Source organism: Typha angustifolia, chromosome 13 (genome assembly GCF_048772165.1).
Source record: "Typha angustifolia cultivar Huaian chromosome 13, ASM4877216v1, whole genome shotgun sequence".
In the NCBI taxonomy this organism is placed as follows: Eukaryota; Viridiplantae; Streptophyta; class Magnoliopsida; order Poales; family Typhaceae; genus Typha; species Typha angustifolia.
Window position 1 is genome coordinate 12886638 of NC_133251.1, and position 16576 is coordinate 12903213.

Genomic DNA, 16576 nt, shown 5'->3' on the forward strand with positions numbered 1-16576 from the left:
ATAATATAAAGCGTAGGAAGATATGAAAAAATATATATATTATTTTTTATAAGATTATCATGAATATCTTTTAATTTGATATGAAATAAGTTGATGTGATAGATATCGATGACAAATTAATATTTATGTTAGTGTGTGGTATAGATGTAATTTTGATGAATAGTATTTGTATTATAGAACGAGGTTATTGTGATGTTTAGCTGTTATTCTAAAATAATGAGTTATATTTTAAAATAAGAAAAAAATTATTCCTTAAGTGAACAAGTATTTAATATTTTATATATACTAAATTTATAAAAATAAAAGGGCTAAATGGCCAAAGCAACAAGCTTTGGTTTTATAAGGAATAGTGGACTGCTTAGTAATTGGTAGATATTTTATATAGAAAAGTATTTCATAATGTAATTTTTTTTGTAAAAATTAGTAGCACAATTTCTATCTTTGTGGCAAGAAAAATATAGACGGTTTGATAAAGATTGAGGGAGAATGTTCTAATGTTTGAAGTTGTTCAATTCTAAACTTGTTTGAACAACTCTAGTAATATTCTAGATTGAATTTGGGATAGAAAGAGAAGATTAGATACTCGAATGAATTTTAAAAATTTAAAATTGTTTGAACATCCTTAATCAAATTTCTTACGATAAGAAATGGAGTTTATATATTTGAATTCTTTGAAATGAATTTCGAATATTTAAACTATTGTTCAAATATGTCCGAATGAATTTCTCAAGACAAGAATTAGAGTTTAGATATTCGAATTCGTTCAAACATTATTTGTGCACTCGAGGCTACTTCAAGCATCTTCAAAAGAATTTATCTATTAAGCTCTGTATTAAATTCAAATATCACACAAAAGAGCATGTGGTCAAATCCGATTTATGGCTTAAAGTCCTATTTTTAAAGGTTTATATAAAGAAAGTCCAGAGAGAAATATGACACAATTTCATAGGCTAAAAAGACTTTTGGACAATATTGAAAAGAAGAGAGGAGTGCGGAAGTATGTGGTCTTAATCAAATCCTAATAAGTCCTTATGGATTGAGCGTCACATCTTGTTAGAGTTTTACCGGATTGAAAATTATAATTGATGGTGTTTTTTCTTTTTGATTATTGAAAATGCTAAAAACTATATATGAGCTAGACAAAAGACAACCCTTCCTTAATACAGAGACCTTTAAATCTCATCAAATTTTAGCTAATATACTTAAGTCACATAGTCTATGCTTTAAGTTGTGTGTATTGCTGAATTATTGTGCTGAACTAAACGTGTTTAAGCTATCGCTCCAAGTGGCCATGCTATTGAGCTACTCTTTTAAACCATCGTACTGCCTAGCTATCAAATGAGTCATTGAGTCAAAGCCGCCACAAGCCATTAGAATGCTAAATAATTTTCTCTATAAAAATTATTTAGAGTTGGAGTTGATTCTACGACCACCTTAATTATATGGGAGATACCTACAAACTTTACAATAGTTGATTAGTCATTTGATAATGTCTCAAAGATAATAAAAATGGGCACCAAGGTGAAAAATGACATACTAAGGGCGAGTCAAATAAAACTCTACTAAAATGGTCGTAGGTAACAACACTCGGTTTATAAGTATTTCTAATTATTATTTTTATAGTACTTAGTTTAATCCCACAGAGGAGATCCCATATTATTTTTTAAACCTTTATTTTATAAAGAGCTTTTTCATGTTAATTTATTGTGCTTATATGGTTGTCATCATCTAATCCTTGCTTGGCATTCTAATTGTGGTACATCTTCTAATAAGTAATTATGAATGTTCAACATGATTTCTGAAAAGGAAAATGCTTAGAGTCCATTATAAGCATTCTTTCATATACTATGAATTTATAGGATGCCTATAAAGTAGTGGTATAATTAACTCAATAATTTAACTACTAACTACTTTTCATGCTTATTAATATTTAGCACCTTCATATCTACTGCACTTCTATATCTGCCATGTAGAATATCTTCCACCTCTAGCTTAAAATCAACTAGTGCTCTACATTCAACTATTTTTATTTGACAATAAATTAATTACAAGAAGCACATGAAGCATGCCTACTTGACCATTAATTATCCAAACCATCAACTTAGGTGTATATACTACATATTATAAGGCTCTAAGTAAAAGAATCCAAAATATAATATATAGCAATAAACTACAATCACTTGCTACAAATTAGCGATGGCTAATCAGCTTTAGAGAATGGCATCGTTAAATGGATAATATTTTGAACTATATATATATATAACCTTATTGCGGGTGTGACATGCACGTAGCATATTCCGTCCCGGAAATCGTGCAGGCACGTCACCGGCCGCGTCGAACGCTCCGCCACCACAACTCGAGGGAGGGCCTTTGCAGCGGATCCCAAGCCCCAATCCCAACTAAGAGGATTATTATTTTTAAATATTTTTTGAGATGACACCCGACGTGATATTTATTTATTTATTTATTTATGTATTATCCGTAGTAGTGGATGTTTGGGCAAAATTTAATCTATTTAATATTTCGAATCCTCATTTATGTGTGACATTTTCTTTACACCTATTAATACGTACCATATTCTTATTCATAGAGAGCAGGACTTGATCTGCAAATATTAAGAATGTAGGGGTCTTAAATGTAAAATTGTCCCAGGATCAAGAGAGACGCCTTAGAAACCCACGCGGCCTCCCCGACAGACCTCCTGCCACGTGTGACCAGCCTTTGACCAAACATCCAGCTGGCACTCGCAGCGCCGGGGACAAATGGCCACTGTGGGGGCGGCGTTCGGGCGCGGTCCGGTTATCTCCCCGCAACCGCATGCGATCCTTCTCCATCACTTCACCACCCACCTCCTCCTCTCTGTGGGTCCCTCCCCCCCCCCCCCCCCCAAGCAAGAGATTACCACGAACAACCACCCCCCATCCCAAAAGGGAATCAAACGCAACCCCGACGCGATGACGTGGCAAACGAAACCTTTCCAGAAATAGCACGTCTACTGCTGAGCGGAAGAAGGCATCGGAATGGAATAATATGAGATCCGAGTCCCATCTTGTTAGGCTTTTGATTGGATTCGTGACGTGGCGGGATTCCTCCCCTCCCTGCGTACTGGGTTGGGATTTGGGCCGTCGTTGCCATCGTAGTGGATTAGCTAACAAGATAACAAAAATTATGGGTCCTATTTTGCATAAATTTGCTAGACGGCAGAAGAAAATTATACGCACATATGACCAACGCAAATTTAGTAGGACCCTTTTAGCCCTGCTCTTTTGACTCTATCCGGTCGTTTCTGGATGAAGAACAACAATCTTTTTTACTCTCTTTCTCTTTCTTTTTTTCTTTAATTTTTATTTTTAGCTGGCGTTTTAATTAAGAAAAAGTACGTGAATATTGCAAGGACCGGTACCAAACTCTCTCCTGCACTGTGAGCCTGCCCCCATATAAATATACAAGCGAGAAGTACACTTTACACCCTACGATTTCATGAATTTATGATTCACATTCATTTCGTAGTATTTATATTTGTCAGAATCAATCCCTGAAAGTATTCTGGCCTCATGTACCATTTTATGGGAGTTGTGAGGGGCTTGAAATGTAAATATTGGAAAAAATTAAAAAAAAATTAAAAGGTGTGAAGTAATTTTAAGAAATTGTTTTCCTAAAAGTCAATTGCAAAATAGATTATTTCCCAGGGGTTAAAAGGTAAAAGAAAAAGGACCCGGCTAATACATCCGTGGGGGGTGGTTTATTTTGAAAAACGAAGTAAACAACCGCACCCTTTTTATCTCATTTGTTTAAGCGCGTCCGCTTCCTTCTTAATACTCGCCTCAAAGCGGCGGCGGTCGTTGTTGTTAATGGAGCCGCGACTCCTATTCCGAGGCTATATCAAAACCGCCGCCGATATCGTCGGTCACGTCGACTGATCCTTCTCTTTCTCGCCCGAACTCGGTGCCGATATCACGTGCGTCGCGATCTCGGCTCCGACTCTCCCGCCTCGATCCGTTTCCGTTTCCCGATTCCCGTTTCTCCTGTCCTCCCCTCTTCTTCCTCCCATCTCCCTCCCTCCCTTCCTGATGCATCCCTTTTGCTGCGCCTCCCCCGTCCCCGTCTCCCCGGCCGCCGCCGCCGCCGCCGCTGCAGCCGCCACGGGAATCCTCTCTCCGATGCCTCCGCCGCCGCCTCCTCCTCCTCCGCCGCCGCATCCAGTCCGATCCAACTCCACTTCCTCCGCCGCCGCCGCCGGCAACCAGAACAACGGCCGCCTCCGCGAGTTATCGGTGTCTCTTCGGCCTTCCTTCCACGAGGGGCTCCTCCACAGCGACGTCAAGCTCAACGAGATCGTAGGCAACGGCATCTCCGGGATCCTCAACAAATGGGTTAACTACGGCAAGGGTTGGCGCCCGAGGTGGTTCGTCCTACAGGATGGAGTCCTCTCCTATTACAAGATCCACGGCCCTGATCGCATCGAGGTCACCGTCGAGACTGAAAAGGGATCCAAGGTCATCGGCGAGGAGTCCGCCCGCCGCATATCCCGCTCTAAGAACGGTCACGCCCATTTCCCCCCTCGCAAACCCATCGGCGAGGTCCACCTCAAGGTACATAGATCTCGATTTTCTGGAATTGATTGATTTGATCGCGAAATGTTATTCCTTTCTTGCATTTGTTCTTTCTTCTCTAGGTTTCGTCGATTAGGGAGAGTAGATCGGACGACAAGAGGTTTTCGATCTTTACCGGGACGAAAAGATTGCATCTGAGGGCGGAGACGAGGGATGACCGGGGCAAATGGATGGAGGCACTGCAGGCGGTGAAGGAGATGTATCCGAGGATGTCGAATAGTGAGTTGATGGCGCCGGTGGACAGCGTGGTGGTGTCGACCGAGCGGCTGAGGCAGCGACTGCAGGAAGATGGGGTCAGCGAGGCAGCGATCCTAGACAGCGAGCAGATCATGCGGAGTGAGTTCGCTGCGCTGCAGAACCAACTCATGTTCCTCAAACAGAAACATGCACTCCTTCTTGACACCCTCCGCCAGTTAGAGGTATACAATTGATCTGATTAAATTCTACGAACTTGATTTAGTTTGGTCGTTGATGTGATAACAGTATGTTCATGCTTTAATCTTCCAACCTCTAGGGTTGGGTAAGATGTTACAATTTTGGTATACAATAAATTACTTTAACTCTGGATTTCAGAATCTATATTCTTATAGCAATTCATTTAAGCATCTATCTTGACTTATAGGAGGGAAATGGGGCTATTACTCTTTTGCTTCAAAGCATTCTTTGGATGATTATCTTTTGCTTCAGATATCTCTTGAAGTAACCATAATATGTAATGGAGTAAACTATTCAATATTGTTCTTAGATAAAAAATTTCTTTAGATTATGTACATGAGATTGTAGGAAATGCTGTCAATGGCCAAAAAAGGCCTTTGGGTCTCGTTTGCTCTGGGAATAAAGCTCAATCTAGACTAGCTATTCTTATTTTCACTTCTAACCTAAAATAAAAGGGTAATAATTACCGTTGATGTGATGTAAAGTGAATGTATACAAGGAAAAAATATGTTATCTTTCATAAAAATTATAAATATACTCTTTAATTCGATATAAAGTAGAATGAGATGGACTACTGAAGAACCATACTCTATGTATGCAATGCATACATCCATAAATGCATTATCCTTCTATATGTATGCAATTCCTTATAGGGTGTCGCTAGGTGTCCAATGCTTGAGAGGTAGCCATGCAATGCCTGAGAGGAGCCATGCAATACTCGAGAGGTCACTGCGAGGTATAAAATGCTTGAGAGGTCATCATAGATGTGCAATGCTTGAGAGGTCGCCACAAGGTGTGCAATGCTTGGGAGAGCGCCACAAGGTGTGCAATGCTTGAGAGGTCGCCGCGAGGTGTGCAATCAAAGGAGGAGCCAAACTTCACTTTTAGAGTAGGCCAGATAATATATCCAATCTATAATATTAAATTATTGGTTTTAGTTGAAAAAATATTATTCAAATTTAGGCTTCGTTTGGTTGTGCATAAGATTTTTTGAAGGATGAATTTATGCACACTTTTTAAATGTAAATTAGGTATATTTATAACTTTACTTTTATTTTGGTGTTTGGTTGTAAAATATAATAATTACCTTAAATAAGTTTATGAAAATTTTTATGTTTAATTATTAAACTGTGAATAAGTATGTTAACTATAATAGAAATCTTACACAGAAACATATATAATTTTATCGTATTCCTCTATCTGTGATAAGATTTTGTTTATAACATATCATGAGACTTGTTTTATGCAAGCTTTGACTAAAATATACATTGTCATTTGGTTGCAAAATATATTTAAGGAAGACCTAATTCACAAATAAATACTCCTTATGCACGAACTAAACGCCATTTTAAAATTTAGGGCATGGCCCCCATCTATGTGTGCAATTCTTGAGAGGTAGCTATGGAATGCTTAAGAGGTCGTCGTAAGTGTGCAATATTTGAGAAATTGACACTAAGTGTGCAATGCTTGAAAACTAGCCACTCGATGCTTGAGAAGTCGCCAATTCATGTGCAATGATTTATCATAACCATGCTATATATTTTATCTACGACCATTAAAACTTTAAACCCCTTTCTCTTGTATGTGGCTCCATCTATGTGTGCAATACCTGAGAGATAGCTATGGAATGCTTAAGAGGTCATCGTAAGTGTGCAATATTTGAGAAATTGACGCTAAGTGTGCAATGCTTGAAAACTAGCCACTCGATGCTTGAGAAGTCGCCAATTCGTGTGCAATGATTTATCATAACCATGCTATATATTTTATCTATGACCATTAAAACTTTAAACCCAATTTTTGCATGTTATTCCTGTTATTTCTAAAAGATGGTTAAGAAATATCATCGTCTGTTGTGACCATTGGAATTACTATTTTGTCCTATAAACTTGATGTTTCACATGCTATATTCGTTTTATCTAAAACATGGTTGAGAAATATTAACAATAATTTTGACGTTTAAAATTACTATTCTGCCCTTTAAACTTGCTTTTCAATATTACACACGTTTTCTTTAAAATATGGTTAAGAAATATTAACACCCATTTTACCAGCTAAAGTTACTATATTGCCCTTTAAACCTCATTTTCACATGTTATACCCATCTTCTTTAAAACATGGTTAGCAAATATTAAAACCATGTTTTTTTTAAACATGAAAAAACTAGAGTAAAAAATGAGAGGTGGGTGGTAGCAAAGAGAAAATTGATCAAGAACTTTTGGTTTGTTGAATGAGATCGGTGGGAGGAGAGAGAAGTTTTAAAATAACTTTAGTCAAATCAAGGGTAAAATAGTAATTGAGTTTATGTATGATATAAGATTTAACTTTGATGAATAGTATTTGTAATCTAAAATAAAACTAATCTGATAATTACTCGACATTCTAGATTGAAGTGTCTAGAATAGGAAAAAATATATTCTTGAAGTGAATGAGGGTTTGATGAGTTAAGACAAGTGACTTACATTTTCATGTGCTATATCAAAATGTATACACTAGTTATTCTTAGATCAGAGCAAATTTTCTCATGCTCCGTGAGAGACCTACATTCTGTACTGGTACTGATATATCTTATTGTCAACTGATGCTTTTAAATTATCTTCTACTTTGGAATGCTTCTCTTGAATTTGACATTCTCTGCTGATGAATGTTGTACTTCATTGCCTTGATGTGTAGACAGAAAAGGTCGATTTGGAGAATACCCTCGTTGACGAAAGCCAAAGAGAATCAAAAGAGTATGGATTTGCTTCTAGAACAAGGCATGAGAAATATAGTGGTATGATAAATGGTAGAATGGTTTGTCACATCCATCTACTCTAATTCTCGTCTGATACTGCTCTTCGTGATGGTTCTATGTGCTCAGCTTTCTCCTTGAGTAGCTAAAACTTTTAACAATTATTATTTTGATCTTCGTCTTCAGCTTTTAAACTTGCTTTATTCTTACTGTTTAGTATCTTGCATTGACCTAAAACACCATAACCTTTCAGCAGTTGACCTGTTGATAACCATTGAATCTTGTTAAGAGAATATCTTCCTAAGTTATTTTACACTTTTGATCCACATATTTGCCCCCACAGTTCGACTTTGGTTGGTTGTAGAAGTGCCCTCATGTTTTTTTACAAAATTTAGGTGCATATTCTAGGCATCATATTAATTATTTGGTAGCTTGTTTTTTTGTTTTACTGTTTGACATTTCATATATCTTTGCAACTCAGTTTCACTTATCCGAAGTATATGGTCAGTGAATTGCACCACCAGTTCGTTTTGTGTATTCGACTGAAGTTTTACTCTTCTTTTTTAGTTGTAAAGTGCTATGCAGAAGACTCTTGACCGTTAATTGGGTTTTAGAGTCAACCCAGGAAGTAAGTCTTACTCTGAAGATTGACTTATTATTGTTCTCTATAGTTGTTTCAGTTCTCAAGCTTTGAATTTTGAACAGATTCTTAAGTTGTCAATATACGGTTGAACTATTCTAGCATTTCGTTTCTCTTGAATGTCGGGATTTACTTGCTTTCTTTGCAGCACTTCTTTTTAGTTTCAACTGTTAATATCCTTTGAAGCCAACACTTATTTAGCTTTACCTTTTTCCCTACCTTTGCTTAAATTGCTAACTATATCTATTTTACATTGTCAATTTGTGCATCAATGCTTTTCAGAAGGAAGTGCTAGTGAATCATCAGATGATAATGAAATGCAAGATGCTGCTGAAGAGGAGACTGATGAGGAAGACAATACATATTTTGACACGAGAGATTTTCTCTCCTCAAGTTCTTTCAAAAGCAGTGGATCTGACTTTCATAGATCTGAAATTGATTCTGGTGATGAGGAACAATATCCTGTTGATGGAATTGATTCCTCTATGATGTCTGTGGGTACTAGCTATCCATATGTAAGGAGACGCAAAAAGTTGCCAGATCCAGTCGAGAAAGAGAAGGGAGTAAGTCTTTGGTCAATGATTAAGGACAATATAGGAAAAGATCTCACTAAAGTTTGTCTCCCCGTCTACTTCAATGAACCTATCTCATCTTTACAAAAATGCTTTGAAGATCTTGAATATTCCTACCTTATAGACCGCGCATATGAATGGGGAAGAAGAGTAAGTTCTTGAAAAATATGTTTAATTTTAAATTTATCGTTAAATTTCAATTAGTGATCACCATAGTATATTTAGATCTCCTTCTTTTTAACATTACTACTACTATTTATGCTTCCTTTCATCTTTTGTAAATATTATGCTGGCATCTTGAAAGCTGCTTCATTCCTCAATCTCACTGGAGGTTTTACGTTAGTTAATAGCTTGTCAAATATCCAACCATGAATATTTCATAGAAATATTTAAATTTATTATATGACACTGATTGGCTTATGGATTCAGATTCAAGTGGTGAGCTTATTGAAAAGTCACTAGATGACTTTTACAAGTTAATTTGCTGCACAATGGGTTTGTGCCCATAGGACATTAATATGGCACATATTATTGGCATGATGCGAGCTGACATATTCAGCATTGTTGGCAGGCCTTCAGTATTCATACTCACATGTGTGCCAAGGATGGCCATGCCTGTTGGAAATAGTATATTCCATGTCAGTCCATGGAGGCATGGAATCATAAGCCATGCCACTAGGAACGAAGCAGCCTTTTCGACCAGTTAGAGGCATTCCACAATTGTCAATAGCCTTGTAGAGGTTTGGCAGCCATCGAAGTATGGAACACCTCCTAAAGGTGATCCACCATGGACTATTCGTCTCTATCGGTCACTCCTCTTTCTATCCGGAAAAGAAGAGAAGGGAGAGAAAGAAATAGAAAATTAACTCTACCTTTGAGTATCTAAACTTTTAATATTTAGTTTCTAAACATATGTGCTTGAGAAATCTTTAATGTTTGATGTTTTGAACCTCGATCTATCTTATTTGCAGCTGTCTAGTTAAGTTGATGTTAAGGATTGATGGAATCTGAAGTTCCTTGTTTTTTTTTTTTCGGAACAAAAGCACAACAAGCTCAATTTCATTACAAAATCAAAATGACCAATCAATCCAGGAGATTACTATCATTCTGGTAGCCTACTACCACAACACACAACCACACAATATTATCTACAAAACACCTGCAACCATCACAACCCTCATCAACCAGCACTAGCAAGTGGGCAACTAATAAAAACAACTAACATACACACACAGCAGTGCATTTTATATAAGTACAATGATGGAATCTGAGGTACATATATTGTATAGTGTTATTCCAGTATCTTGGTTAAGCATTAGAGGCTGCAATATCAAATTATTGGTCAATATTGTAAATGATCTTTAGCATATGCAACCTATTTTTCTTATATTACAGCATGCAAAGTAATTGTAATGATTGATAACACATGCTATTTCCTATCTTCATTAATATGATGTTATTGGCCAGAAATATTTCTGTCTGAAGTTTGAAATATGTGTTGTATTATTGGTGAATGAGAGACACCAGCATAAGAATGTTTAGGGACCAAATCTGCTGGGGTCATACATTTGGTCCTATATACTCTCGGTGGTATTATGTAGATCTTAAACTGGTCTGTGTAACTTTGGCATACATTCTTTCTTTTTTTCCTCTCCTTTTATTGAATATAGGGGCTGTTCATCTCCTCTTCCCTCTATTGCATGACTACTCCTGGCCCTCTACTTATGTTTTTTCACCCCTTCCTATCATATGGGTTATGGTCCATCTCATCCTTTTTTTATCACTCTCATTTGCCCTAGTTTTACTCGGTTGTCTTATATTTATCATTATATGTTGCATGGCCTATTGTGTTCAATAAAGTAATCGACCCAAAAACTGAAGTCAAAATGTTGCATCCTTTGTATAATAAGTAAATTCTTTTTCAAAATTAATTCGTTTTACAATTATTTGTTAGATATGTATAGTCTATGAGTATCTATGAAGAAATGCATTGTTCTTATCATGGATCCCAAAATCGGATAAGCCGATCGGATCCCAATTAGACCAGTTTCGGCCGGTATCGGCTAGTTTCGGTCGTATCGACTGGAAATAACAATGTCGGCTGAAATTAATTTTTTTAAAGATTCATATCAAATCTAAAATACATCTAACCTAGGAGACATTATTATTTGATGTCATCAACTACTTTATTTTTTATTTTTTAGTTTTTAGTTTTTATCTCTCACATACACTCTCCTTTCACTCTCACACTTCACCGAGTTCATTTGGCGGCCGTTTCGATGAACCCTTTTGGCTAGTCTACACTTTAGTGAACTCAGATGAATTTTTTTTTTTTTAAAAAAAAATTTCTTCTTTCTCATCCACTTTTTAACTCTTCTTTTCTTATTGCTATAGAACAATAGCGAAGAGATATATCTCTCTTTATGTCTTTGACTAGTCTACACTTTGGTGAACTCAGATGAGTTTTTTTTACTTCTTTCTTACCTACTTTTTAACTTCTCTTTTCTTACGCTTATAGAACAATAGTGATAAGATATCTCTCTCTTCGTGTTGTCTGCAGTAATAGTTTGAGTATAAAAATATGTTTATTTCAAGTAGAATTTCATTATAGTTTTGAGTGTGTTTTTTCTTTAGTTTTTAAAGTTCTTATGTGATTAATTTTTATTTCTTATTTTTTTATTACTTTTAATAAATTTTTAGAAATGTTTCTGCACTTTAAATAATATTTAGAATTTTATGCAATTAAAAATAGCCTGATCTGATACGAGCGGCCAATACGATAGATATAACCGATACGTATTGTTTTTTTTAACGGCTGATTCCGATCCCAAAACCGAGTTTCAAAACCTTGGTTCTTATAAGTTGCCTGTTGTGCATTAATTTCTCTACAGCGAAATTTCTTTTCCATCAATACGTAGTGCAGGCATGAACTAACACCTGTTATAATTTGGTGGCCCCTTTTAGGGAAATAGTCTTATGAGGATTCTCTGTGTTGCTGCATTTGCTGTTTCTGGATATGCATCAACTGAAGGCAGAAGCTGCAAGCCTTTTAATCCACTTCTAGGGGAGACATATGAAGCAGATTATCCAGACAAAGGCCTTCGTTTTTTCTCGGAGAAGGTTTGTTTAATACATGAATTGGCATGATATATGCCATTCTATTATGGAAATTAGCCTGTCTTGTGCAAACTTATTCTTACTTTTATAATCTCAAGTCTTGCTTCAAACAATTTGTAAAGCTTATTTAGTTGGTTGCCATGACTTGGAGAATACCATATTCTTTTTTTAGTTTTAAAATAGATGAATTCATGTCTTTTACTGTTTCAGTTTGTACAATCATATTTTTTAGCAATGGTTTGTTGAAAAGCTGAGCGTGTAGTATCCAACTTATTAATGGCATACCAGTAGTCAATGTTTAGTAAAGAGAGATTTAGGAACTAATACATTTTTATTATGTTTTCACCTTTTCACTCAGTTTCCCTCTTTCTGATACTTGACATATGAACGTAGTAGTTATACCTTGTTATAGGATCATGATAGCTTTATGTGATAATGAAGTTTAATGCATAAATACCTAAAAGGGTGTAATTTTGTTGCTTTTCATGTATAGTTCAACAGGGACAGATTGATGAGGACTTAGGTATCACGGTTGAAATGGAGAAATAACTTATTCCTATGTGGTTGATGTGTAGCCATAAAATATTGCAGGAAAATTCTATTGTAAGAACACTCTTGTTTTACAGACTAGAACTGGATATGTGTTGGTAGAAAAATAGAAGGCTTTTCTATCAGTCGCAAGTTGGAAGTAGGACCTAGAAAACAAAAGTTGCATGTGACTCAATTGAGATGGCATGGACATGTCTAATGGAGGTTCAATAGAGTTTATTGTATTTAAATGGTGATCTAATTCAAGTAGGTGTTTTGAGAGCATAGAGGAGAAAAAGGCTTGAAGTTGTAGTTAAAACAGTCATGATGTCACTTGTGATTCGTTTCATTATGCACTTGTGATTTTTTGTGTGACTCACAAGTTAAGAGTAGGACCTAGAAAACAAAGATTGTATGTAATTCATAAATTCAATTGTGATGGTCTGTACATGTCCCACTGTCGCTCTCCTTATGTTTGTTTTTTTAAGTCTATAAATTTGACAAAACTCAGTCATTTAGCCTCCATCTATGGTGTCTAACTGTCCGTTAAATATTCCTTTTACAGAAGTCAAGGATGTTACATGACTTCATGGTATCCTAGTTTATGGTTCCGCCTATGCATGCTAGAGCAAAGATCAGTATTACTTCCCTGTATGCTATTTGCTGTTCTGCTCTAATGCGTATATAATGCATATTATTTTTGCAAAATTTGAATATCGGTGGAAAGGGTACTATGCAAAATAAAAAGTTGCAAGAAAATAATTAAGATGTAAGAGTTTGTTTTCTCTACACAGGTCAGCCATCACCCCATGATTGTCGCATGCCATTGTGTGGGTAATGGGTGGAAGTTCTGGGGAGACAGTAATTTAAAGAGCAAGTTTTGGGGCCGTTCGATTCAGCTTGACCCTGTTGGTGTTCTGACACTCGAGTTTGATGATGGTGAAGTTTTCCAGTGGAGCAAGGTATTTGACCTGGCTTACATCCTTACCGTGATTTTTGATGTTTTCAAAGTTTATACTTGAGGCGTGCTATTTCAGGTGACAACGTCCATTTACAACCTTATATTGGGTAAACTTTATTGTGATCATTATGGTACTATGCGCATACAAGGTAATCGTGAGTACTCATGCAAGCTGAAGTTCAAGGAGCAGTCAATCATTGATCGGAACCCCCATCAGGTATTGACTTTGTTTTCTTTCCTATCCTCATTTATCTTAGCTAGGCCTGGTAATCATCTATTCTCTTTCTCCCATATTTTCTCCAATCATTTTTAATTGTTTTCCAGTCATGTTGCATTAATTAAAGATATTGCAGATCATGTACTTCTCATGTCTACTATTGTATCATTTATTCCTCCTACCCAAATAATAATGTATCCAATTATTATGGTTCATATACTACAATGGACAAAGACTTTAGTTTTTCTTTTCTGAACTTGAAACAGTTGTTTTGAATGAACCTAGTTATGACGAGAGAATTTTCTTGTCGAGAGAAGGTTGTAGAAGTTTGCTCCACTCTATATTGGAGCCTTGATAGGAATGGATATAGCATGAGTTCATTCTGTTGCATTTCTCAATAAGTGATTTTTCAGTGATATGTAACATTCTAGGTTTCTAACTACGTTATGGTAAAAGTGTTAGTTAAGTTAGTTACCTTACAAAACCTTCATTCTTTTTGATGATTTAGCAATATGCACAAAGACTTTTAAGTGTGCTATTTTTCTTTCCTCTGATTATGTTTGTAAATGACTTCACATAAATATATACTTTTAGTTTTTAATCATAGGTGTGTATTATTGATGAAGTTGCCTCCATTTCTACATGTCTCAGACTCTCAGTTATAAGTGATATGTGCAGGTGCAAGGCATAGTTCAAGATCGGAATGGTAAAACAGTTGCAACACTTTTTGGAAAATGGGATGAAAGCATGCATTATGTGAATGGAGATTGCATGGGAAAAGGCAAAGGGTCTGAACCTTTTTCTGAGGCCTGTTTGCTGTGGAAGCGTAGTAAACCATCTAGGAACCCCACTAGATACAATCTCACAAGTTTTGCAATTGCATTAAATGAACTCATCCCTGGATTGAAGGTGAGAACTACTGAATTTTGTGCCAGATCTCTTTTCTTTCTTCAGGATTTCAGTTAGTGTCAAATGCTCTGTATTGATGATTCTATTGTTGATATTGTGAAATTGATAAGCAGGAAAAGTTGCCACCTACAGATTCAAGACTAAGACCTGATCAGAGGTGCTTGGAGAATGGTGAATATGAAAGAGCAAATGCAGAGAAGTTGAGACTAGAACAGAGACAGCGGCAGGTTACTTCTTAATATTTGTTAAATTCTTTGAAAGTTTTCTCCTAGTGATCTTGACTAACATCGGTACATGGACTGATTCTACCAATGGTAACATGGATGGTTTGCATATATTACACCTCTCTTCTTTGGTTTTACCCATCCTAAAAATTGTGATCTTCCAGCTCTAGTAAGGATTTCAGAAAGACAGGCATTAATCACACAATTACTGCAGTTATATAGTTACAGTCCACTTATCAGTAGGAAACATCATATGCTTACTTTTATATAGATAATCCTTGCTAAGTCAGGTGTCTGATTTTTCTTCCTCATGCTGTTGCCAAATTTATGTTTCTGCTATTTCACTCATTTTATTTAGTGATCATAGAGATATCTTGGTTGCTTTCGGCCTCCTCTAATTTGTCCAGTAACTCCATCTGCAGGCAAGGAAGATGCAGGAAAGGGGCTGGAAGCCTCAATGGTTTGCAAAAGATAAAGGAAGCGATACATACCGTTATATAGGTGGTTACTGGGAAGCTAGGGAAAAGAACAAGTGGGATGGCTGTCCTGATATCTTTGGACAAATTCCTAGTGATCAAATGACAACTGACTAGATTTAGTAGATGTCAGTCTTCTATCTTTTTTTTCCTTCTTTTTTTACCCTTTCTCCTTATTTTTCGTTTCCTTTCATCTTTTTCTTTAGGATCCTCTGATTATAGTTCTTGTGCTCGCCATTCTCGAGCACTCAAATCGCTGTGTGGCTTGTTATCGAAGGAGGTAGTATTTTTACAATTGTTTTCTTACAGAAAAGAATGCTGCTCTCTTCCCTTAAGCAGATTGTTCATAGAGATGTCCCAAAAAGTAAAGAGTTGACGAAAGGAAAAGTTGAAATATTTATCATGGAAGAGTTGGTTCTTTTTTGTATTCTTTTTTTTTATTTCTTTCTTTGAACATGGTTACAATGCTTGCATAAACTTATCAATGGTAATTCAGTTGCTTCTCTCCCAAGGCATATATCTGCTGAGAAAGATCATTTGGTTCATCAAGCTTGATTGAATCATGGGGTTAGATTTAGAGATCTGGAGATGTCAACAAATGGAAACTGTTTGTTCCATAGAGTGATTGATTATTTCAGGGAAAAGTGCAGAGCCAATTATATTAGAGCAACAAATGTACAAGAGAGCCAAAGCTTACAAATGTTTGAGAATTGCTCCAAAGAAATAGCACTCTTGATAGGGGAAGAGCAGGTGTGATAGCTTTGAAAGGTAAGATGATGTTGTTTCGTTCCAAGCAAATATCTCTAGCCCAAAGTATCTCCAGCAATCCGAATAGCCTAAGCCACAACAAACCTTTGAGGGAAGTGGAGTTTTCCAGATCATTGAGGCTAGAAACTCTCTGTCCTAAAAAATGAAGCAAGTTGTAGAATGATTTAACTAAGAAGATGCCATTCTTTAAGAACCGCCAAAAGATCTGACTGGCGAGACCCTCCGTGGCCGCTGGGTGTGCCCATCGATAGATATCCATCCTATCTATCGGATCAGAAACTTTTCCAAGCTCTAGAACTAAGAGAAAAGGAGGCCCTGCAAGAGAAAACTATCCTGGATCTTGAGAACTCTTAAACCCTTCTCCTCTAGGGAGGCACTCATCTTTCAT

The 16576-nt window shown here is 36.4% G+C and overlaps 1 protein-coding gene across 1 annotated transcript; it reads left to right on the forward strand.

Annotated features, from left to right (window-relative positions):
• The first annotated feature begins 3781 nt into the window (after positions 1–3781).
• Positions 3782–15931, forward strand: LOC140773053 (oxysterol-binding protein-related protein 1C-like). The gene is made up of 10 exons (XM_073115391.1): positions 3782–4592; positions 4676–5032; positions 7719–7818; positions 8699–9138; positions 11953–12108; positions 13428–13595; positions 13671–13811; positions 14490–14720; positions 14834–14947; positions 15367–15931. Exons 1-10 carry the CDS (start codon positions 4071–4073, stop codon positions 15535–15537), a joined length of 2400 nt encoding a protein of 799 aa, XP_072971492.1. The 5' UTR covers positions 3782–4070; the 3' UTR covers positions 15538–15931.
• The last annotated feature ends 645 nt before the right edge of the window (positions 15932–16576 follow it).